We start from the raw sequence: 23,943 nt of genomic DNA, 5'->3' as shown, positions 1-23,943 counted from the left end.
CCGGGAGGCTGAAGAAAGGTCCGCGCTGGACTCGCAGCCCTTCCTGCCGGCCTCCCCACGCCGGGCCTCGGCTCCCCTTGTTTCCCGCTCCCGCCTCCTCCCGTAGACTGCCAGGCGGACCCAGCCTGCCTCTCTCTCAGCCTTCACTACCGGGTCAAGCGGCGGAGGGAGGGAGCGGAGACAGCGGCGAAGCGGCTCCCCACCCGGCGCGCGCGTGCCCCTCCTCCCCCTCCAGCCCGCTCCCTCCTCCTCTGCCCTCTGCCTCCTCCCCTGTTGCCAGTACAGTACAACTAGTACGCGCGCACACAGACACAGACACGCGCGGGCGCGCGCGGATCCTGCCGCTGCCACTGCAGCTACCATGGATATCAGCTAACAACACACGCTCAGGCGCGCGCGCGCGCTCCCACTCGCACCACGCAGGAGTGGCCCCCGGCATCCTTACCCTCCTTCCCCCCCCCCCCCCCCCCCGCTCCCCAGCTCGGCTACTGCTCGCTCTGGCTGCCGCCGCCGCCGCCGCCGCCGCCGCCGCCGCTGCCACTGCCGCCGCCGCCGCCACCACCACAGCTCTCTTCTGCTGCGGGGCCACAGCCTTGAGTGTCATTCAAGGGACAGCACAACCTCACCCAAGCTCTCCTACCTCTGCCCAGCCGTCCCTGTCATCCTTCCCCTTCCTCGTCCACACTCCAAAGAAGAGGGAAAGCACCGAACAGAGGCGGGAGGAAGGCAGTCTGCTCTTCTCACCTCCTGGCCCCCTGGCTCCTTCATCCTCATTCTCTCAGCACCAACTCCCCTACCCCAAAGGAATCCCTCAGGAGCTGAGGCGACTCACCCCACTGCCATGTCCAAAAGCTTGAAAAAGAAAAGCCACTGGACTAGCAAAGTCCATGAGAGTGTCATTGGCAGGAACCCGGAGGGCCAGCTGGGCTTCGAACTGAAGGGGGGCGCCGAGAATGGACAGTTCCCCTACCTGGGGGAGGTGAAGCCCGGCAAGGTGGCCTATGAGAGCGGCAGCAAGTTGGTGTCTGAGGAACTGCTGCTGGAAGTAAACGAGACCCCCGTGGCGGGGCTCACCATCAGGGACGTGCTTGCCGTGATCAAACACTGCAAGGATCCCCTCCGGCTCAAGTGTGTCAAGCAAGGTGAGCGCAGCGGCTTGCTCGGTGCTCTGCCAGGAGGCTGGACCGCTCTAAGCGCGGGGCATAATGGAAGGGTGGGCTCGCGTGTGGAAGGGGGTGTGTTGCGCGACGGTGGGGTGAGGTCGAGAGAGAACCGGCAGAGCAAGTGGGCTTTGCCGGGGTTCCGAATGGGGGGCTCGGTGGAAGGGAGGGGCGGATTGCGGTGGGGCATGCAACTTTGTTTGCGCAGTTATCCCCTCTCCTTTGGTAGGTGTTCGGCCTTGTGTGACCTCGGAGGTGCAGGCGAGCTGCCGGGGCAATTGAATGTGCGTCAGCGGCACGGCCCGCAGTGGATGAAGAGCTTTTAGGGAAGGAAGGAAGGAAGGAAGGAAGGGAGGAAGGATGGAAGAAAAGGAGGGAGGGAGAAAGGGGAGAAGGGAGAAAGGGGAGGAAGGAGCAACTTGAGGGTGCAGCGGCATCACCAGCAGGGCGGGGAGGAGTAGGGGGTGGCGGGACAAGCAGAGAGCTGCGCCCTCAGTCTCGGGAGCTGGACTGAAGACGCCTTGGGGGAATCCCTGAGCCACTAGTTGACAAAGAAGGGACGGGGCAGATTGCTTCGGGCGCTTGGACGGGTCTTCCTTAACTTTTTCCTTGCCTCACTCCCCTGTCCCCCCTCCCCCGCCCACGATCGTGTCATGTGGGCACCGCGCGTCACGTGCGCACTGACTAACCCCGGCGCTCACCCCGAGCTGGCCCGCGGGAGGCGGTTCGCGAGGAAGGCGCGGCACTAGCAGCGGGTTCTAGCGTTGGGGGTCAGGAGGAGAAACGTGGTTACCGGAATGTTCTTTACTATGAACATTGGGTTGAGTGGAAGTTCTCTGTGGTTGGACTCCCCTCTGGCTTCGGATTTGGGCAGAGGGGGGAGGGGGCGTGTTTCTGAGGAGGAGTTGGATGGAAAAGCCAGCTGGTTACAACTAAGGCTCGGTCAGCTCCAACCTGGTTTAGATGAGGCTCAGCTGAAGGCTGTGATGGGCTGTTGCAGAACTCTCTCACTGCCTTTGCCTGAAAGAAAATTACGGTCCGTAGGAGGGAAGAGGGAGATAAAAGGTTATTGGAAAGAGGACAACTTTAGCTCGATTTAAGTAGTGTATCTTTGTTTTCCACGTGGGATTTCATACATTTTGTAGCTCACATCCGCATCTCGTGTGTGGCGTGTATGTATATGTGCACATTCACATCAATCTAAAGGTTTCTTGTTGGTGATACATTGTTTATCCCGCCTCATAGATGGAATTGAGCTGTCATTGCCTGCATTTTGAGCGACCACTTAATCTTACTGCATGATCAACTGTCAAGAAACACTCTTAGGGGGATATGAAACACTCTTAGAGAGCTATTCTTCTCTATAAACCAGTTTTAAAAGTAAGCCAGTGAAAAATGAAATCTCAGTCAAAATTTCTTAACTGTAAATTGCCATACAAAAAGAGTTTTCATTGGGGATTCTTGAGTATTAGTAGCTGATGACTTGAGATAGGCTAATGTGAACATTGACTTGTAGGTCAACATAGCTCCATACTGAATGAAACTGAAGAATATGAGTTTGGTAGGAAGGCAAATAGAGTATCTTACTATTTTTCAAGATGACATACCAGAGGCTCAAATATAGGCATTCATGTTAACATATTTGATGTCATGGTACTATCTTGCAGCAATAGATATAAATGTAAGGTTTTGGTTTTGAGTCCAAAAATCTACTTTACAATTGATGACCATGGTTTTGTTGGCAACAAGGTTGGTATTTGTAGTGGAAAGTGGCTGCAAACCTTAAGGCATTTTTAAGTTGGACTAATGATAATATCCTAATGAGGGAGTTGATTGTCCTATTATAGTTTATAATTATTACCACATTTTAATGTACTCATTCTGAGCACTGCATTTTGAGATGGACCTTCCCAAACTGTAACTCTAGCAGCAAGACAAGAAAAGAAAGAAAGGGAGATTGTTGGGTATTGTCAATCTATTCTATAAAATCCAGTGGAAAGACTTGGAAAAGTGAAAGCAATCATTAAATCTTGAAAAGCTATCAAGTAAGAAAAGGAATTCTGACTATCCTGTGATACTCTATAGGGTCAAACTAAGATGAATCTATGAAAATTTTTAAAGGATGAAGCATCTTTACTTTTATTAAGAAGATTCTAATAGAGCTTTAAAAAAAAAATCTGTGGACTATATTGTGAACTCATGAGCCCCCATCATTGTGAGTGTTTATGAAGAGGCCAATGACCACATGCCATGGATTCTTATGTAAGATGGGTACCTGGACTAGATCTCATTTAAATCCTTCCATGATTTGATCCAAGGTAGTCTCTGATACTCAACTTCTGTGTTACATTTTATTTGGAAGATTACTGTTTTTAGAACTCATGGCATATACACTATAATGTGATATATTTAGGGAAAATTTCTTTTCATTGTGTGTTAACCTTCAGTTCTGCGCTTCACTGAGCCATTGATGATTGATGTTCATAATGATGTTCACAGAACCCCAGAGGAATCTGATTAACCTCCTGAATCACTAACCAAGGAGCAAAAATAATTGCTTCTTTTAGCTTTTGTGGAAAATTTAATCCTCTTTTATATTCTTGTATGTATGGTGATTCATATACTATTCCCTTGTTGAAATCTTTCTTTCCCTTTTCAAATAATAATAGGTTTACTTTATCATTGTAAGCAAAGTGAAAATTTCAGAACCGTAGATACAGTGCCTGTGTGTCTTGGGTTTCACTATAGATTTCACTTGCTGGAAAAATATTTAGAAACCCTTGGCTCAGTAGTCTTATTTCTAGAGAGCCAGTAAACTAGCATAACTGAAAAACTTAAACATGGCTTGTTTAGCAGTTGTATTTTTAAAATATTAATGAGATAGTTGATTTTCGAGTATTCAAACATTGGGTATTATACAGAAACTACATATATAATCAGGTACACTGAGGCAGATTTTGCAAAGAAAAGAAGTTTGAATAAGAATATTGATTAAAAAGTGCACCAGATAAAATTGCATTGTTTAATCACTTTTTATTTATGTGCTTGGCTAATTTTATATTACAGTTGTTATAAGATTAACTTATCATAATTTTAAAAGAAGGTGAACTACCAGAATTTTAAGACACACTAGACAAATAGATGTAGTTTTTCTACATTGTATAAATGTTTTCAAAGCCATTTAATTAAATTCAGGGGATTTCTTTTTTAATTTAAGCTGCATTTAATCTACACAGTGATGAGTCACATGAAAAATATCCTTTATTGTCACATCCTATTATTATTTATAAACTATGGCTTTTTAGTTTATAATAATAAACTTTCCTCACTAAACTAGTTAATCTAAATTAGCACTTCTGTTCTGTGATCTCATTAATGCAGTGGATGCAATTGAAGGACGTTTCTTGAGTGATTTTGAGATCTGTGCTGAAGAGGTAAAGGTTTTTTTTTTCTTTTCTTTTAAAATCTGCTCTAAAGTTCACAGCAGCCAGTTACATAGACCATTGTGTCCTACATTCCTAGCTACTGCATCTAAAACCACATGGGGACCTACATAGCCTGAACTTATTTTCCCGTTTAGGATCTCACGATGGAACATAAAAGACAAAACGTTTTATAATTCTTCCGATGTAGGAGAAGGGCCAAGTAAAGCCTTTGAAATTCAGTTCTAGAGAAGATGTACATTGCTCTCCCTCCTATTGCTCCTTTCAAAGATGCCTTCAAAGGAAAGAAGATCCAAATTTATTGAGTCATGCTTTCTTTTTGACTGACTTCAAGGTAGTATCATAGAGTTAAACCTCTATGCTTCCTTTATTTGAAAAGCTGAAAACAAATTGTGTCAAATTTTCTCCAAGATTGATTTTCCTCCATAGAAATTTATGTACGTGAATTTTATTGAATTGTTTAAACAATTTGATCAGTTAATTTTTTTAGGATAAAGTATCTTTAATGTTTTGGAACAAGGTTAATGAGACACTTATCTTTGGGCATAATTTATGGAGGATGCTACTTTAGTTTTTCAGTATATTTTTTAATGTACGTAATTTAGGTAGTATGACCTTGAATGCTAAATATGACTGCTTTTTGTATGTGTTTGTTTTGAATGAGAGTAATCTTGGGGTGAAATCACAGCTAATGTATTTAAGTGCCACCATTTCTGCTCTTAACATTTATACGGTGCAATCTTTTGCCATATTTCTTATGCTCACTTTTCTTTTTAGTTGCTTGAAATTCACACATTCACATTCATAATGAGCAAAAGGTTTTCACATTTGACAACCCTGACTGCTTGTAGTTTAAACAATGGCTTTCAAATGCATAGCAGTTCCTGGCTGAATCATTTCCCTCAAGAGTTGTGATAGTGTAGCCATTAAATCTAGTCTCCCAAGTAGCCTGTCTGGGTTTGAATCCTGAGTATGCCACTTAGTATTGGCTATATAAACAAGTTGTCTAGCCTGGGGTAGTAATAGTATCTTGAGAATATTAAATAAGATGTATTTAAATGATGTAGTGTCTGGCAGATAATAAGCATTATGTAAGTGTTACTAAATGTTATTCCAAGCATACTGGTCATTTTGAGCTAGTGACATGATATGTTTTTAACTTTCAAGATATTTTACACTTATTTGAAGCCTAACTGAAAAATAGAAAATGATTGACTAATTAATACTATGAGTAATTTGCAAGTAGTAGTCTTCTTTGAAAAGCATTAATGTGAAGAGTAATGCCATTAAGTGGAATGGAACATGTTTTCACGTTTTAAAAATAACTCTCACTGATACCATCTTTATGTGTAAATATCTGTTTTATATTTATTTTATACTCTAGCCATAGTTTTTCCCCAGTTATTTATTCCCTTTGTACCCATATCTCTTCTCCTAAACAGTTGGTGAATATATTGAATCATTTACTCTAGGCTTGACAAGCACAGAAATCCTATTCGAATTCACTAATTTAACCTTAGGAATTTATTTATACCTCTTGCATGTGACTATTAGATGCTAGTATAATGGGTTTTTTTTTATAATCATATTTTATTTATTTATTTTTGGCTACGTTGGGTCTTCGTTGCTGCGTGTGGGCTTTCTCTAGTTGCCGTAAGCTGCTTTGCCTTGCGGTGGCTTCTCTTGTTGCAGAACGTGAGCTCTAGGTGCACGGGCCTCAGTAGTTGTGGCGCACAGGATCAGTAGTTGTGGCTCGCAGGCTCTAGAGCGCAGGTTCAGTAGTTGTGGCGCATGGGCTTAGTTACTCTGCAGCATGTGGGATCTTCCCGGACCAGGGCTTGAACCCATGTCCCCTGCATTAGCAGGGGGATTCTTAACCACTGTGCCACCAGGGAAGTCCCGACTATTATCATGTTTTAAGGCAGAACTTTTATTTCTTAGCTAGAGATCAAGACCTCATAAAGAAGGGCAATCACGAAACAGAATTAATTCCTAAGTGTTCACAGTCAACCATGTATAATAAAGAAAAATATATCAAAATTCAGCAAAAAGTTTACTTTGCATCTGTGAGCACGTCAGCAGCTCAATATAAGTAATTCTCTATATTAACACTTTAAAGATGAAGGATTTACCATCAGCCTCCCCCAGTGAGTTTAGCATTTCAGCTGACTTAGTCCCTTCTTAGAATTCAATAGGAACATCTACCTTGAAGGTCCAGTGCCCAATATTAATTTTTGAATTTTATTTTATTTATTTTTTTATACAGCAGTTTCTTACTAGTCATTAGTTTTGTACACATCAGTGTATATATGTCAATCCCAATCGCCCAGTTAATCCAATATTAATTTTTAAAAATCTTTCTAAGCTACAACCTGGCTATTTATCATGATAAGAAGCATGGGATAGGGTCTTACAACTTGCTTAGTATTGTGACTCTTTAATTATTTATTCTGTTCTAGTCCCAGCTCCCTCTCTTCTGTTTACAGAAAGGACTGATGTGATATTTACTTTAATAAAAGTAAATTATAATTAATTTTGTATAGATAATTTAGTAATAGGTTGATAAGTACTGATTTTACATAGACTTATATAGGGATATGCATCTGCTTAAAACTGTTGTAAAATACTCATATTGTCATAGGAAGTTAATAATTGCTTCTGTTATTACATTTCATTGACGTGTTACTCTATTAAAAAAGACTCCATTTGGAGATTAATTGTTTAAAAACTTAAAAAAATTTGTTTAAAGTTTAATATGCAGTGTTGTCTGCTTTGGATAGTCTAGAAGTAACAGAAAAAAGTTTCCTTTTTTGACAACTGATTGAATATTAACTCAGATGCATCCAGTGCATCTATTTTCAAGGATCCAGTAGGTTAATGAGTGGATATTTTAAATGAATTAGATTTGTTTCAATATTTAACATATTTCATGGCTTGTTTTACCTTGGAAAACATTTCTCCCTGTAATTGTTACATGAATCCATGTCCGGCTTTGTGTTATTTTCAGTTATTTTGGTTTACTTAAAAAAAATTTCACTTTTATGGCAGTCATCATATATCCAACAATGGCCCCAAACAAATATGTGACAGAAGAAAGAGTAAACCTTTATAGTGTGAAGTAAAAGATATTTTGAAGATATTGATTTTTCTAATGATAAAATTTGTGGATTAATTTTTTGAACCGTTTACTGCCTTTAGTGAAACTCGTGCATATGCAATCAGAGATTTTTCTATAAATAGCCATGGGTTTAATTAAGTGACTGTGTAATGAAATAGGAAGAAGCAAACTTGTTTAACAAAAAGTGTATATTTTATTTATCTATTTTTCATATTACATTGTGTTTAAAGAAGTTTCTTAAAACATGAGTTTCCCAAATGTTACAGTGACTTATTTATATTGCCATGGATTACAGGTAGCGTAGGGGCTGTTTGCACTTTACATTGCACTTGAAAGATCATAGAGAATGTCTCAGTAAAAATGTTAAATGCAAAAACCAATTATATGTATTTTTAACACTTATTTATCATTTTATAGGTGAGCAATGGTGCTTATCCTAGTATTTTATATCACTGTGCACAGGAAGGTACCTACTTAGCTGGAATATATATTAATTCAAGGATAACAAGTGCTGTAGAAACCCACAGATTAATCTAGCAACATACCCTAAGCTTGTCAAAATCTGATTAGCTGGATTGCAAGCACAAGCAAGTTTCAGAGATATGAAATGTCCAGTGTTGCATCTGTGAAGCATTATGATCAGTCCACAGTTGAACCCAGTTTGCCTTTCTTTGCAGTCTGTGCTATAAGGATGTTAAAGCAACTCTTTACTAGACAAAGTTTCTTCAAAAAATAACAAGCATTAATAGAGACAATAATATTTTACTATAATTATTACTGTGATAAATATCACTACAACATACTACAATATATAGGTGTATCAAAGTAGCATGCTGTACACCTTAAGCTTATACAATGTTACACGTCAAGTTTATTCAGTCAAAAAAATAACAAGCATTTAGGCCTAAAGGGTCACAAAAATCTCCTCAAAATTGTGGCTTATTTCCAAAAGCACCCTGAACATGAATAACTGTAATCTTGCCTTTCTGGCAAGTCAGGTACTTAGTGGATGGCCATTTTGTTAGGACTGGGGCTTTAGACAGAAGGTGATTCCTCTATGGAAAAGCAGGAATATTATCAAAGATGCTCTTACCCAACTGCAGTTAAAATACTAAAACCTTCCTTCTTAGTATTTCTTCTGAAACATTATCTCTAACATTATCTCCTTTTCCTCTTTGGTTGGAAGTACCTTTTCTTTCCTTTTCTTAAGTTCAGTGTGGCAGAGTCACTCTAGTGAATAGCAAATTTGTTCTGTTCTGCTTCTTTGTATACATGGAACACACACACACTTTTGAAACACTAAGGTTAAATGCTAGTCTTTTTATTTTTTATTTTTTGGCCACGCTGCGTAGCATGTGGGATCCTAGTTCCCTGACCAGGAATTGAAACCTGCGCCCCCTGCAGTGGAAGCACGGAGTCTCAACCCCTGGACGTCTAGGGAAGTCCCTCAATGCCAGTTTTTAAATCAATGGTCCCAGAAAGGCATTTATGCATGTGAGGATACAGTCTCACTTTAGTCAGAGTTACATAAAATTATTCCATGTGTGACAAATCTAGCTGAAAAGCTTACATAGGTACCCATAAATTTCCAACTGTGAGTGGTATTTTTAACCTTTATTAGTTTTGATAACGGGAGACCTAAAGACAGTGAAATCAAGTGCCCAGATGATTTCTGTATTTCATATATGTTAGTTGTTAAGAAATGATAATAAGAATTTGATAGTTTGGATTTTAGTTACTTTTATTTACATCACCAAGTGGCTGGTGGGCTTCAAATGCCTAGGATAATGTCCTAATGTTAATGTAACAAAGGAAGGGGCAGAGATAAGGGGCATGCTTATTCATGAACTTGATAACATATTTACAGAGTAGTTTAAATTGCACTGGTTTAGTTGTCTCAGAGTAAAATAAGAGGACTGGATCCAACATGCTTTGAATATGTGATATATTACAATTCTGAAGAAGTAATCATTTAAAAATAAGTTAAATGATGCCTAACTTATAAGTGTTTAGCTAAAATACAGGTACTAGTGTTGCTTTACTGAGAATTTGAAAATGTCAAGAAAAACTAAGCTTAATTAACATGGGTCCTAAGAGGTTTTGTTATGAAGTGGAGATTATGATAATTCGAATTACACTGATGTTTTAATTTAAAGCCATTTTCCTTATGTCCAATTAATTTGCTTTGGAGTATCTATATATGAATTTATAAAGTACATATATACCATAAACTTTACTAAGAACTATATAAAATTTATATCTTTTTAATTTTCTTTTTTTTTGCAATACGCGGGCCTCTCACCGCCGCAGCCCCTCCCGTTGCGGAGCACAGGCTCCGGAGGCGCAGGCCCAGCGGCCATGGCTCACGGGCCTAGCAGCTCCACGTCACGTGGGATCCTCCCGGACGCACGAACCCGTGTCCCCTGCATCGGCAGGCGGACTCTCAACCACTGCGCCACCAGGGAAGCCCTAAAATTTATATCTTTGATAGCCCTAACAGTATGCTAACTTACTACTGTGAATCAAGAAAATATCCTTTTATATTCTCATCCCAAGTCTCCCTTTTAAAATTAATTGGAAATTCTTCATTGTCTTAATGTGAAGAGTATCATGACACCCTTTATCCTTGGGGAAATTGACTCTTTTAGCATTGAATAAGGAGGTACTTTGCTTTCATTGAATATGCTTTCAGACAGACTTTAGAAAGTCACAAAGTTATTAGAGACATTGTTGGTTGTCTACCTGGAATGCATTTTTTCTTTTCCCCCTCCCTTCATTCCTTACTGAACAGAATGCCAGTTTTGTTCAAGTATCCACACGCTGATGTGATGCTATGCCATGTGTTTCATATTATGTCAGCCTTATCCCAAGGGAATGGACTTAGACTAGTCTAAACCAAGCATGGTAATTCCATCTCTTTGCCAATGATTGTTTTAGGAAATGGCTTATAACCCAGCTCTAAGTAATGAAAAGTAAAGTGAAGCCCCTTGGGGACTTTCTGAGAAACTTCTTAGTACTTAAAATAAGATCTAGGACAGATCTATTCATTTTTCAGTCTATGGAAGTTGCTGTACATGGAGGTGATACCTGGGGCAACTGTAGCCATCTTGTGATCACGAGGAGAGTGGCCAAAGGTGGAGAATGGCAGAACTGAGTGATATAAAGTTACTGGCTCCTTGATGGTCTGCTAAAATAATGAGCCCAAACTAGTCCTCTCTTAGGACTTCTTGTTATTGAGCTAACAGTACACAAGATATTTTAAGCCATTTGGATTGGGTTTTCTGTTATTTTGAGGCCAAAATCTTTTGATTGATATAACTGTAAAATGGTATAAAAATAAGTATTTTATTCCTATTTTATTGTTTTGGGGAGCACTGGTGAATATCCTTCAAAAACAGAAATCTATTTGAAGAATAAACCAAGATGTATTTTCCTGTAACATAAGCTCAGTCAAATTCTAGGTATGTCTCTATTATCTCATTCAGTTTTGCTATGGTTGGACCTCTGTTTTAAATTCCAGAAAATTGTGAGCATTCAGAAGTAAAATATGTGGGAACACAAATTTATTTTAACATTATCCAAAACAGAACATAATCAAGAAAGCAAACCAGCTACAAAAATATACCCACCAATGCATGCCAGAAATATTTTGAAATATTTTTGGAATTATGGAGTGTTTACAAATGTCTATGCCATTGATCCAGGAGTGTATAATTATAAACTGACTCATCAAAAATGTTCCAACACCATTCTTCCAGAGCTAGAATTCAACTAGTTATTATTCAATGAACATTTATTGGTAACCTATTCTCTATCTGGCATTGAACTAGAGACTGGTGATAAAAAGATGAATAAGACTTCATTAAGACATCGTCTGCATCCTCAAGTAGTCCATCCTGTGGTATGTCTATGTGATCTGAGTTAAAAATCATTAAGGAGAAGGTTCTTTCATTACATAATGGATAGCATCCTTTATGTAATCAGAATAAAAGGTAAGAAAAAACATTTTGGAGAAGAAATATGAGTTAGGAGTTCTTAGTATTCTACAATATGGAATACAGTTCAAGTAGTTACATGGACTCTGTATATATTTTAATGTTGTGCTTATGTTCTAAGCACTGTGCTAGATAGTGATTGTAGTAAGGTGTGTAAATCTTGATCCTGTGCCAGGAATTTCACAGTGCAGTATATAGTTAAGAGCATGGAACTCTGGAGACAGGCAGATGTGGATTCCAGTCACAGCTCTACTCCCATGCTAGCTGTGAATTGAACAAGTTATTTCACATCTCTATACATCAGTTCCATCCTTTGTAAAACAAGTATCATTACAAACCTACTTTACAAAGATGTTATGAGGAATAAATATTATAATGCCTATAGGATGCTTAGCTTAAGGCCTGGAGTACAGTATAGGCTCAATACTATATATATATAATGTATATGTGTATATTTCACACACATATATTGTTTGATGTTATAATTACCATATATACTGTATGTTAATATTCAATTTGGTTTAACAATTACTATAAATAAGAATTTTGAATGGAATGAATATTTCAGAAGGTCTATGCCTAGCAGAAGGGTACCTGGTCTCTCCTGAGGTTTCAAGCAACAGTTCATGGAGAAGAGAATACTTCACTAGGAAATCAGGTGAGGAGGGTAGGAGGACCCTTCTAGAGAAAAAGGCAAGGAGACATTGATATTGAGAGTTTCTAGGAATGTGATAAAGAAGAGTTTCTAAGTACTAAAGTCTGGAATTTAATATAGACAGTAGTAATAAATGAGCTAGGGCGGTTAGATTGGGCTAAGCTATCGTATAGAACTGAATGGTGAACCACTGAGTATTACTGCTTTATTATTATTAACATCGTCATTAATGACAGATGTTTGTGCGGTGCTTATTATATGGCAGGTAGTGTTCTAAATACTTTAAGTAAATGTTAATTGATTTTACCTCTACAAGGTAGGTACTATCATGAACTCCATTGCGGATAAGAAAATGAGCCCAGAGAGATAAAGAAACTTGCCCAAAGCCACATAATAATTAAATGAGCCAGGATTTAACCTAGGTACTATCTTAACCAGTGTGCTAGCTTGCCTCTCTGTGTTAGAAAGGTTTTAAGAACAGGATTAAGAAGGTCATGTTTGTGCATTGTTTTCCCAGTGAGAGCAACTGTAGGCAACATTTCATGGAACACATGTAGGCAATGAAGAGACCTAATTAAAGGAGGTTGAAGAAAGAGGCAGGAAGACCGTTCAGGAGGCTATAGATTTACCCAGAGGAGAGGTTTTGAGGTCTTGAACTATAATAATGAGGGTAGGAATGGGAAAGAGAGGTCTGAGGCAAGGAAACTGTGGATGGTAAAATTGTCAGTACACGTGATTGTATGGGGACAAAGAGAAAGAAAGGAGTCTTGCTGACTTTCTGGTGTCTTTTAGGTGGTGCCAATCATTATAGAGACTGGTGGCAAGATGTAGATTTGGGGAGAAGGTAATTCAATTTGGGATGTATTTAATATGAGATGTGCAGAAAGAATTCAAGTGGTAGACATCTGAATATCCTACGTCTAAAATTCAGAAGAGTGAGTGGGGCTGAATGTGTAAATTAGTGAATATGAGATTATCCAATGAGAGAAAATAAAGACAAAAAGAATAAGAAAACACTGTGGCATCTACGTTTCAGAAGTCAGGGGATCCCAGGAAGGAAACTAAGACTGTTATCAGAACAGTCTTAACACTGAGTGAGTGGTCAGCACCATGGTTAGAAAGATGATGTCTGTAACATTTCCATTGCATTTGGCAAAAATGGAGGTCACCTTTGTTTGGTGTCATTTCATTGGAGTGGGTGGTGCAGAAGAGTTCATGTCACAGGTTTGAAGAGTGAATAGGAAGTAAGAAAATGGAAATAGCACGTGCATCCCACTCCTTCAAGAAGTCTGTTTAGTAGGAAAGGTAATGGACAGTTATCTATCTAGGAGATGCATGTTAAAAGAGATAGAGGTGTTTGTGTGTGTGTGTGTATGTGTCTGTGTGTGTGTTATGATGGAAGAGACTTGAGCTTGAATTTCTGTATTTGTCACATAAATACATGTTTTTCATCAATAAAAATATTGTAGCAAATTAAGATCCTTTGATTAATTGAATAAATAATTATTTATTATACTTCTATTTTGTGTCATGCTAAAGCTAGGTCCTGGCATTAAAATAGTAATGGTCAGACCCTACCTTCCAAGACTACATAGTAGAAGGAGAAGCAATCACGTACAAAGCTAACCTTAAAACACTGAGTTTTAGTGGAATGGTACAGATATAAACATACTGCTTTTAGAGCACAAAGGAGGGAAAGGAAGAAGCAGAGGAATATAATGTAAGGAGTGTGGATCCTGGAGTAAGAGGACTTAATTGGATTCCAGTCCCAAGTTCATTGCTATCGTGTCCTTATGGGGCTATTAACTTTCTTTGAGCCTCAGTCGCCTCATATGTTATAGAATGGTTATTAGAACCCAAGAAGGTAATGCCTATGGAAATGTTTTCTAAAACTTTAGTGTAGCTTAGTTGGAAATGTTATTACTTAAGAGATGGAAGATCACTGAGGGTGTGTGTATGTGTGTGTGGGTGCTTCACAGCATAAGGGATCTTTGAAATGGTCTCTAATGCATGAGTGGGAGGTGGGGAGGTGTAGAAAGCAGAGAGGAGAGCATGACCAAAGGTGGGAGAGGGTGAAAATGACCCTCCTGTAGAGAGAACTAAATACAGATCAGTGAGGCTAGTGAAAGGGGTAGCTAAGTAATCTTGATACCAACTGAGGATTTTTCCAGAAAGGAAACTTAGAATCATATCAGGGAAGGTATTAAATGAAAACCTAAGGAGTTTGGACATTATTCTCTAGGTGAGTAAAGCCACTGAAGGTATCTGAGCAAGGGAAAAGCATAATCAAAGTGATTGGGGTTTTTGGTTTTTGGTTTTTGAGGCACAGGGGCAGGGAGGAAATGTGGTGTGAGGTATGTATTGAGAGGAGAAGAAAGTGAGAGCAAGGCCTAAGGCCTGGAATCAGCGGTGGGAATGGAAGGACATGAACTGGAGACATATTATAGAGGCAGGATGGATGAGGATTTATATCCAAGTGATTGGGAAGTAGTGGTGAAGAGGAGGCAGGAGTCAAAGATAACTGCCCTGGGGGTGGGTGTTCAGAGTAGATGAAGATGCCATTAACTACAGATGTTAAAATTTAATCTACAGTAGAAGTGGCTTCGGGCTGTTCTAGAAATCGAAAATTGCTGTCTTGGACAATTATGGAAGAAGCAGCATGCTATTTTCAGCATATTTGACTCTTAGTGAATAAGTAATATTATTATATTCACCAGATATTTATCACTGGTTTTACTTAAAACAATTTAGACTAGGCCTTGGAGTTGGAGATAGTGAGTTAAAAGAATAAAGTTATAAAATGACCTATTTTTCATTTTTAACAGATTTTTTTATTTCATGTTGCTTCAATTGAAACAGTGAGTGGAAAAAAATGAGTGCCTGGGAATATAATATGTTTGAGGTTCCTGGCAGATGGCACGTTTCTGATGTTCAACAGTTGTTGGTCACATACATCTAGAGCTCACAAAATTGCTGGAGCTGCAGATTAGAGAGTTGAGTTATGCTCTTTTTATGATGGTAGCTGTAGCCCTTCAGGGAGCTCTGGTCCCTTTATAAGAGCATTGAGAGTGAAAGGAGGTCAAGAATGGGAATTTGAGGGATGCCTGTATTTAACGGGCCTGCATATATAATCTTCTTTACTTAGTACTTCTAACTTAGAGGGTGGGTGTCGGGGGTAGGGGGGAACATAAATCTGTAATAATGTACAAACCACTTTTTAAATTGGGTTCTTTATAATACGTATCATATAGGATACATTTATCATATAAGGATTTTTAATGTTAATGTATCACTGTTAAGCACTGAAGATAATGTTTCTAGCAAGTCATATACAAACAATAATAGTGGGAACTTTGTCTTCAACAGTGCTGCCTTTATCTGCTGTATGTTTTTAGTTTTAATTCAGAGATCACAGAAGTAAAACTGCCTCATTTTCTGGTTCTGTGAGCTGCTATTTTGAGACCAAGATATTTGACCATTGATGTAATATTCTAGGCTATATTTGGAGTAAACCTTGAAAATCCAAACTCTTCTCTAAGTTTTACTAGGAATTCTTCATTGAAACTATGTTTGTAATGAATTACCTTCTCTGTCACATAAAATTATTCAAATGTTTCCACATGGCAGTGGTAGGACTGTGCATATTTTTGAGCACTCAAAATTTTATCTTCTTTCAGGTATCTTCTCTAGTTCAAGGTCCCAGAAATGAAATATGAAGTATTTTTAACTGTATGTGGTATATAATTTTGGTTATAAATGAAAAGAATGGCATATACATCTCAAGATCTAAAGGTTCATTTATTTTATCCACTATTGGTACGTGAGAATTAGATCCAGAGCCTCCTGATTCTTAGTATCACAACAAAATATTTACTCATTTCTATTTACTATAACAGTGGTTGGCTGATAAAGTTGTCAAATATGTCACTTGCATTAGACCTCGAATTCATCCAGTAGGGACAACATCTAACTTGTGTTTATTTCCCTAGTACTTGGAATGATGCCAGAAAATATGTAGCATGTTTAGGTAACATTTTGAATGGATGAATGGTAGAGGTCCTCTTTCCCTGTAATAGTTGATTTATTTGAAACATTATATTTGTCAGGGTTCACCAGAGAAACAGAACCAAAAGGAGACATATATATGTATATATGAGGAGAGAGAGAGAGAGAGAGAGAGAGAAAGAAAGAAAGAAAGAGAGGGGAAGATGTTTATTATAAGGAATTGGATCATGTGTTTATGGAAGCTGACAAGTCCCAATATACGCAGAGTAAGTTGGCAAACTAGAGGCTAAGGAAAGCTGATGGTGTAGTTTAGTCTGAAGACCAGCAGACCTGAGATCCAAGAAGAGCTGATGTTTCAGTTTGAATTTAAAGGCAGGAAAAAACTGATGTCCCAGTTCAAAGGCAGTCAAGTAGGAGTAAGAAGTCTCCCTTACTGGGGGAGGGTCAGCCCTTTTGTTCTGTTCAGGTCTTCAACTGATTGGATGAGGCCCACCCACATTAGGGAGGGCAGTGTACTTTACTCAGTCTACTGATTTAAATGTTAATCTCATCCAAAAATGCCCTCACAGACACAGCTAGGATAATGTTGGACCAAATATCTGGACACCCTGTGGCTCAGTGAAGTTGACACATAAAATTAACCATCAGCTACATATAGAACCTCTGCCCATATTTAACAAACATTGGTAAGTATAATCATTTTAGTTTATAGCTATATCCTTGAAAAATATTTTTAAACATTTCAAATAATTTATTTTTAAATATACTCACAGCTCTTTATATTATGCTGTGGTAGATTTTTGGCAACATGATCACTACCTACCTCATCCATTATGAGACTAATTTTGCTAAAATTGTTATTTTTTCCTCCAAATATGCCCTATTTTGTTCTGAAATGCATTCTTGCCCATCATTAATCCAAATCACAAAATTTTCTTAGTGTATCATTTCCATCCTTACACTGAAACTTGTGAAAGGAATCCGTTTCTGTTTAATTTAAAAGTTATGTGTTAAATAGTTTAACATATGTAACATGTATAACGTATGCTTACTTGATTCAAAATAGTATGAGCCCTGTAAAAAGCTAGGTTGCTCAGTTGATTACCCATCAACATCTGAGAGAGTTTAGCTACTAATAATTGAGGCGGAATGACACTGCCACAGACCTCCAGTATTAGAAGGTAGCTTAGAAGGTTAGTTAGACGAAGAGATCTTCTTTGTTGGGACATTTAAATTGGCTCTTTTGCTCCAGCAGGGAGATTTTCATCTAGGAGGAGAATTGTTTCAGGCTGTTCTAGGAGAGAAAATTGCTCTATTTGAGAACTAAGGAAAATGTAGAGGTGGTAGATTAAGTGGTACATAGTAAATTAGTAATAAAATGGTGTTCATGTCCCATCCCTTTAAAAACATCTTTAAATTGTCTGAGTAATCAGAAATAAGAGCTCAGTCAAGAAAACCACAGTACACATTTTTGTACTAAGAGTATTTTCTCCTTTTCTTTTTTCCACTTGATATTTTGATGTATTTGGTTGATAGGTAAATCCGTAAATTTTCTTATTTTTCAGTTTAGGTATTCATGTGACATTCCCTGAAGTAATTCATGTTGAACTTGAAAGTTCATGTTACATAGCCCTGCAATGTAAGCATTGTTGAACTTACTTAGGGGCAATTAATAAAAAATATTTAGTAATAATAACAAAACCTGCTAGGTTATATTGACCACTTAGTACATTCCAGCCACATGTACTTTCGCATGTGACCAGTGTATTAAACAGGTTGGACTCAAAGGGTACAAACAAGAAAAATTAATTTTCCTCTCACCCCTGCCTTACTAAAGACCTCACCACCCCACCTTATAATTGTTTTTGCTTTCATGTAACAGAATAGTCTCACTTTCAGGTATTAAAAAATGTAGCCTGTTCAAAATATTGTACAAACTTTAACCTTGCATCCAATCGAAAGGTTCTCCTCTCTTTTGAGCTTAATCTTGATCAGGAATTCTGGAACCCAATAATGAAAAAGTGTGGTCTGTTTCTTTGCTTTATTTGCTCCACCTCCATCCACGCTCTACCTGTCTCCACTGAGGTCAGGTCAAAGGAGGACGAAAACTTCATATATCCTTGACTCATCATGTTGTGGAAATTCAGCCACATCTCTTCATGTTCCAATATCATGGGCAGCTCCACCCAAGTTCCCACCTTCAGGATTCTATGGCAAGAAGTGGGCATAAATCCCTGTCTTTATGAATATCCCCAGGCTTATGAGAAAACCTTTCAAGTTCATCCAAGAACTCTCTCAGAGTTTGCTTATGGGTAGCAGCATGGGGCAACTATGACTGTTTCAAGAATTTAACAAGCAGCTAGTCTGGGAGTAATCCTCGTGAGTGACCACTTTCTTATGTGCAGCACAGTCTGAGAAGGAAGGTGAGATGACACTTCATTGTCTATTAAGATTCCCTTCAAGGAATCTTTTTTGTGGAATCTCTTTTTCAAGTACTTAGTCTTCTCATCTGGGCTATTGGGAGTGATGGTCTTTGGACTGGTTTTACCATGGATATAATTGATAACTTGCTTATTTCCCATTGTCCTCAGCTATGAAGCTACTTTCTGGGAAAACAGGAAAAGTCCCACTTCACATCTAATTACATTCATTGAAGGCTCACATTAACTCTATGAGGAAAGTGATATCTATCATCTCAGTTAAACCTGAGGAAACTGAAGCATAAAGTTTCATTACTTGCCCAAGGTCGCTCAGGTTGCCCAAGGTCACTCAGTACTAAATGGCAGCCTGACTTAAAAGCCCATACTCTTATCCACTTTATTGTGTTACTGAAACAGGACAGTCTAGAGAATTAATGATCCAATACCCTAGATGGGTGCCCAAAACTGCAGAGCAGACAGTTGTTAATACCTAAATATTGTGTCACTTTTCTAGTTCTGTTTCCCTTTCCAAAACTTCAGAATTTCTGTTAGAGGAGACATGCATTTCTTTTCTTTCTTCCTGTCTTAGAATGATTCAGACACTTCAAAATTAATCCCTAATTTTCATGTTGAAATCATAAGCATCTTAGAAGTGTTATAATATTTCTTATTCTGCTGTCTCAGTATTGCATAGCATACATCATTGGCAACTATAAAAATACTATAACAGGACTGTGTTAAAAGACAAGGAGAAACAAATTCTACAAACGACGAAGAATTTAAAATGCCCTTAACAGTGTTTTTATGTTTTCTGAAGTTTTTAAACAAATTTTATTTTGTGAACTTGAAAGTTTATTAAATTATCCCTTTATATGAATATTTTTTTTCAGAGATCAAACACTTCTTATTTGTCTTCTTCCTTACCCTCTAGGAAATTGTTAGTCTTACTGCTACACTTGACATAAATCTGCTGTTTGTTTACACTCAGTGGCATCCAGATACTTTATAAATATTGCATTTCCAAAACATATCTACTTGTAAAATGTAAACTTGGGGATTTGGCTCCAAAGAACTTTCTTATCTCAGGTGTTTTGTTCTAGTATGCTCATGTGGAGCTTATATTTAGTATTAGTTGGGTTGCAGATTTATTTCATCTTGCCTAGCAGGATCAGCTATTTCCTTCTGCTGGTTCCAATTATTATGATTATTTCCAGCCTGAGTGAAGTTTAGCAAAAGCAAATATAGAAAGGGAAAGAAAAGAATAGGCTATTCCCTTAAGCTAACATTCAAGCTTATCAGTCTTTATTTCACTGCAGAAACCATTTATTAATATTTGGAGTTAGCAATTTAATATTGATTTTGGTTTTCTTTGGTGTTCCAGACATAAACCCAAGTGTGTGCAGGGCACAGTTTAACACTGTAACATAGTATGGAAGATGCCATTTCCTTGCCTCTGACAGATAAGGCTGTTGTCCTTTTCTGTTAGAGAAGCTAGAGGGAAGATGGATTTGTATTTGTTGAGTTTTGTTGTATTCCTTGCACATGTAATATATGAAAAAGTAGAGGTTATGAGCACATATGTGTTAGTACATACATAGTAAACAGTATTTATAATTAGTTGTCTGATTACATACTTGGGGTCATTTTGGAGACTATTAAGTATTTTTCTTGTAGTCTGTGCTTGGGGCCCCAGACATTCGTGTGGATTAACCTTGTGGAACTGACAATTGTGTAGGAGTCGAGAAACTCATTCCTATAGGCTGCTTTTTTCCTCCATCTTTCTTTAGTAACTTTGTGGCACAAAAACAATTTTTCCTCTATTCCCAAGGACACAAAGGTTTGATAAAAACCTCTAAGAACTTAACTCATTCTAATAAAGTTGCCTGAAGCTTTTATATAAACTTGAGGATTCAGTGGGAGTGGAGAATAAGGTCAATAAAGACATCAAATTAGACACTCACTTTGTGAAGTCGCCTCTCTGTCATTTGTTTCCATACAGTCCTAATTGCCAAGGCTAACTAAAAATTCTGCAAAGCCTTATTTTGCCACTATGAAGGAGAGAAATGACTAAATGCAAGAGACAGCTATTGATGTACATTTAAACTAGAATATTAAAAAATTAAACCTAAAATTTCCTATTTATAAAATAAGAATTTATGTCAAGTACACAAGCATTCTTTGCAATAAATATGCTTGCCTCTCCAGAAAATTATTGTTTTCTATTTTTAATCCATTTAGCTTAAAAACAAAACACATTTTTCTAATTTTCTGAATAGTGTTCCCTGATGGAAACATTGTTTTATTGGCTGACATCATCTTTTTAAAAAAATTTAATTAATTAATTAACTTATTTTTGACTACGTTGGGTGTTCCTGGCCGCGCGCGGCCTTTCTCTAGTTTGCGGCGAGCAGGGGCTACTCTTCGTTGCGGTACACGGGCTTCTCATTGCGGTGGCTTCTCTTGTTGCAAAGCACAGGCTCTAGGCACGCAGGCTTCAGTAGTTGTGGCACGTGGGCTCACTAGTTGAGGCTCGTGGGCTCTAGAGCGCAAGCTCAGTAGTTGTGGCACATGGGCTTAGTTGCTCCACGGCATGTGGGATCTTCCCGGACCAGGGGTCGAACCCATGTCCCCTGCATTGGCAGGTGGATTCTTAACCACTGTGCCACCAGGGAAGTCCAACATCATCTTTTTTTATTTAAGCTTTTAAGTGGATAGCATTTTTGTTTTAAGTTATAACTTCTATTAAAAAAAAACACATTAACTTGAAAATAATCTTTAAGGCCAGCTGCTGAATCCTCTTGTTCATTTGGTAGACTTGTGACTCTACATTCAATAAGATTATTTTATTATTACAGAAAAGTCAATTCTAATATGTGAAAAATATAGGATTCTCTGATAAACTTATACAAAGAGCTTTTCCAACTTTATTTTGCCTGTGTTGCTAACTTCCAAAAGAAAATACCCACAAAACTCTACTGAAGGTAGAGAGCAGAAAATTTTTTTCAGCAACATTGTAAATTTTGCTAAGAAATATAGAGAAATCAAAACATTGCTTTTGATTTATTGACTTGTCAATAAGGCTTATAGTACAGTGTCTATGTTCAAGATTTATTATATATTGAAATAATTTGATTTAATTCAAACAAAATGAAAACATAGATTGAAAGCTGTTCTGTGGAATAATTTTTTTTAATGAAAGGTGGTGAAGCACTTTTTTGAATGGAAAAATATGTCCTTAATATAGAAGCATTGCAGATGTGGGTTTGGTTTTGAGGATATTTACATAGACTTGTGGAGTATATGGAACTTATAAACAGGTCAATTCTCTTATATAGCTACACATAGTCTACTTTTATTATTGTTTTTATGATTGATAAACAAAGCATGCTTAAAAAGGCTTTATGTAAAACATATCCAAAATGCCATCTACATATTTAACTATTGGAAAATATAGAAAACTAGATATTTTTGTGTTCTTAAAAGTAAGCTTTCCAAGGGATATGCCTTGGGCTAACGTGAGCAATGACAATTACGTATTTTCAGTGGAGTATTAACTCAGCTGAGTTGTCATCCAATATAATCCAATAAAGAGATGCAGTACTGATATCTTTTCAGTTGCATGTTCATTTTGCTTTGCACTCAACTTTGAAGATTCTGATTGTTCCTAGACCAGCAAGTAACATGAAAATGGTGATGATTATAATTTTGAATTTTAAAATTGTATATTCAGTGTTAAATCTAGGCATTTTAACCTTCTTTGTGTATTTATAACTTGCCAAGAATAAAGATAGACCAAGTTGTTAATAAATAATGATATTCTAAATCATCCGATCATACCAAATAAACACCACGATGGCAAGATGATAATTCTTGGTAGTGGTCATAGGATATAGAAGCCATTGTTATGGGACTATAACAGATTTAAGGTGGAATGGATTCAAGCTGGAGTGGTTTATGGAAGTAGTATTTCAATTTAATTTCAACTCTATTTCTATAAATATCCAGATTATAATATTTTCCTCTGAAGAAAAGATTTCTTTATGAATTGTAAAGCCAGATTTCTCTGCCTATTGTTGTTTATTGAATTTATACAGGTATATGTTCAGACCTGATTTTCAATCTGAAGCTGTCAAATTTTCATATAGTCTTCTCTGACTGGAACCAGTCCCATGTTTTCCAGCTGCTCTCTGTACATTTCCACATACATGCTATGTTTCATCCCTTTAAAAATCTAAATGTCAACTTGGTTTCCATTTTAGTAAGTTGTACCTCCTGGTTTCTCAGTTTCTTCTAATGGTGCCTAGTTAGATCTCTGTTGATCCCTAGTTCAACTGAACTGGAAACTTGGAAATCCATGCCATCCATCATTTTTTCTTCTGACTCCTTAATCAGTTTAATTTTGTCAGTTAGGTCTTGGTAATATTTCTTGTACTTGTTCTTTGCTTTCCTTTTCCTCTGTCAGTGCTCTATGTGTGTCCCTTCATTTCATATGTCCGTACTAATACCATAGCTTCTAATCTAGTTTCCTGCTTCTAATCTAGTTTTCAGCAAGTGACTACCAGATTAATCTGCCTGAAATAGCATTCAGCATCATACTTCTCTTTCTACTGTTCCCTCCCCCCTTAGTAAATTACCTGTAAAGGCTTAACCTAACATTAAGAACATCCCATAATAAAACCTAACAACCTTCTACATGTGAGACCATTACCCTACAGATACAGTACATCTGAGGCATGCTGAAATAGTTCAGTTTTATCTCCATCCTTTTGCCCTTCCTCAGTCAAGAATATTATCCTTTCAGTTTTGCCTGTTTTGAATTTCTGCCTGGTTCTTTTTTTTTTTTAATTAATTAATTTTTTATACAGCAGGTTCTTATTAGTTATCTATTTTATACATATTAGTGTATATATGTCAATCCCAATCTCCCAATTCATCCCACCACCACCACCGCCTGCCACTTTCCCCCCTTGGTGTCCATACATTTGTTCTCTACATCTGTGTCTCTATTTCTGCCTTGCAGACCGGTTCATCTGTACTGTTTTTCTAGATTCCACATATATGCGTTAATATACCATATTCGTTTTTCTCTTTCTGACTTAGTTTACTCTGTATGACAGTCTCTAGGTCCATCCATGTCTCTACAAATG

At 37.9% G+C, this 23,943-nt stretch overlaps 1 protein-coding gene across 1 annotated transcript in view; it reads left to right on the top strand.

Moving 5' to 3' along the window:
* The first annotated feature begins 491 nt into the window (after positions 1–491).
* The window catches only part of MAGI2 (membrane associated guanylate kinase, WW and PDZ domain containing 2), a 1,340,884-nt gene continuing 1,317,432 nt past the window's right edge, over positions 492–23,943 (top strand). Inside the window, exon 1 of the mRNA XM_029233155.1 lies at positions 492–1,142. Within this exon, the coding sequence (XP_029088988.1) occupies positions 842–1,142 (301 nt within the window). The 5' untranslated portion in view covers positions 492–841. The remainder of the gene's footprint in view (positions 1,143–23,943) is intronic.

This window comes from Monodon monoceros, unplaced genomic scaffold, assembly GCF_005190385.1.
Source record: "Monodon monoceros isolate NGI ecotype Baffin Bay Population unplaced genomic scaffold, NGI_Narwhal_1 Super_Scaffold_2, whole genome shotgun sequence".
NCBI lineage: Eukaryota > Metazoa > Chordata > Mammalia > Artiodactyla > Monodontidae > Monodon > Monodon monoceros.
This window is presented reverse-complemented; position numbering and strand designations above follow the sequence as displayed.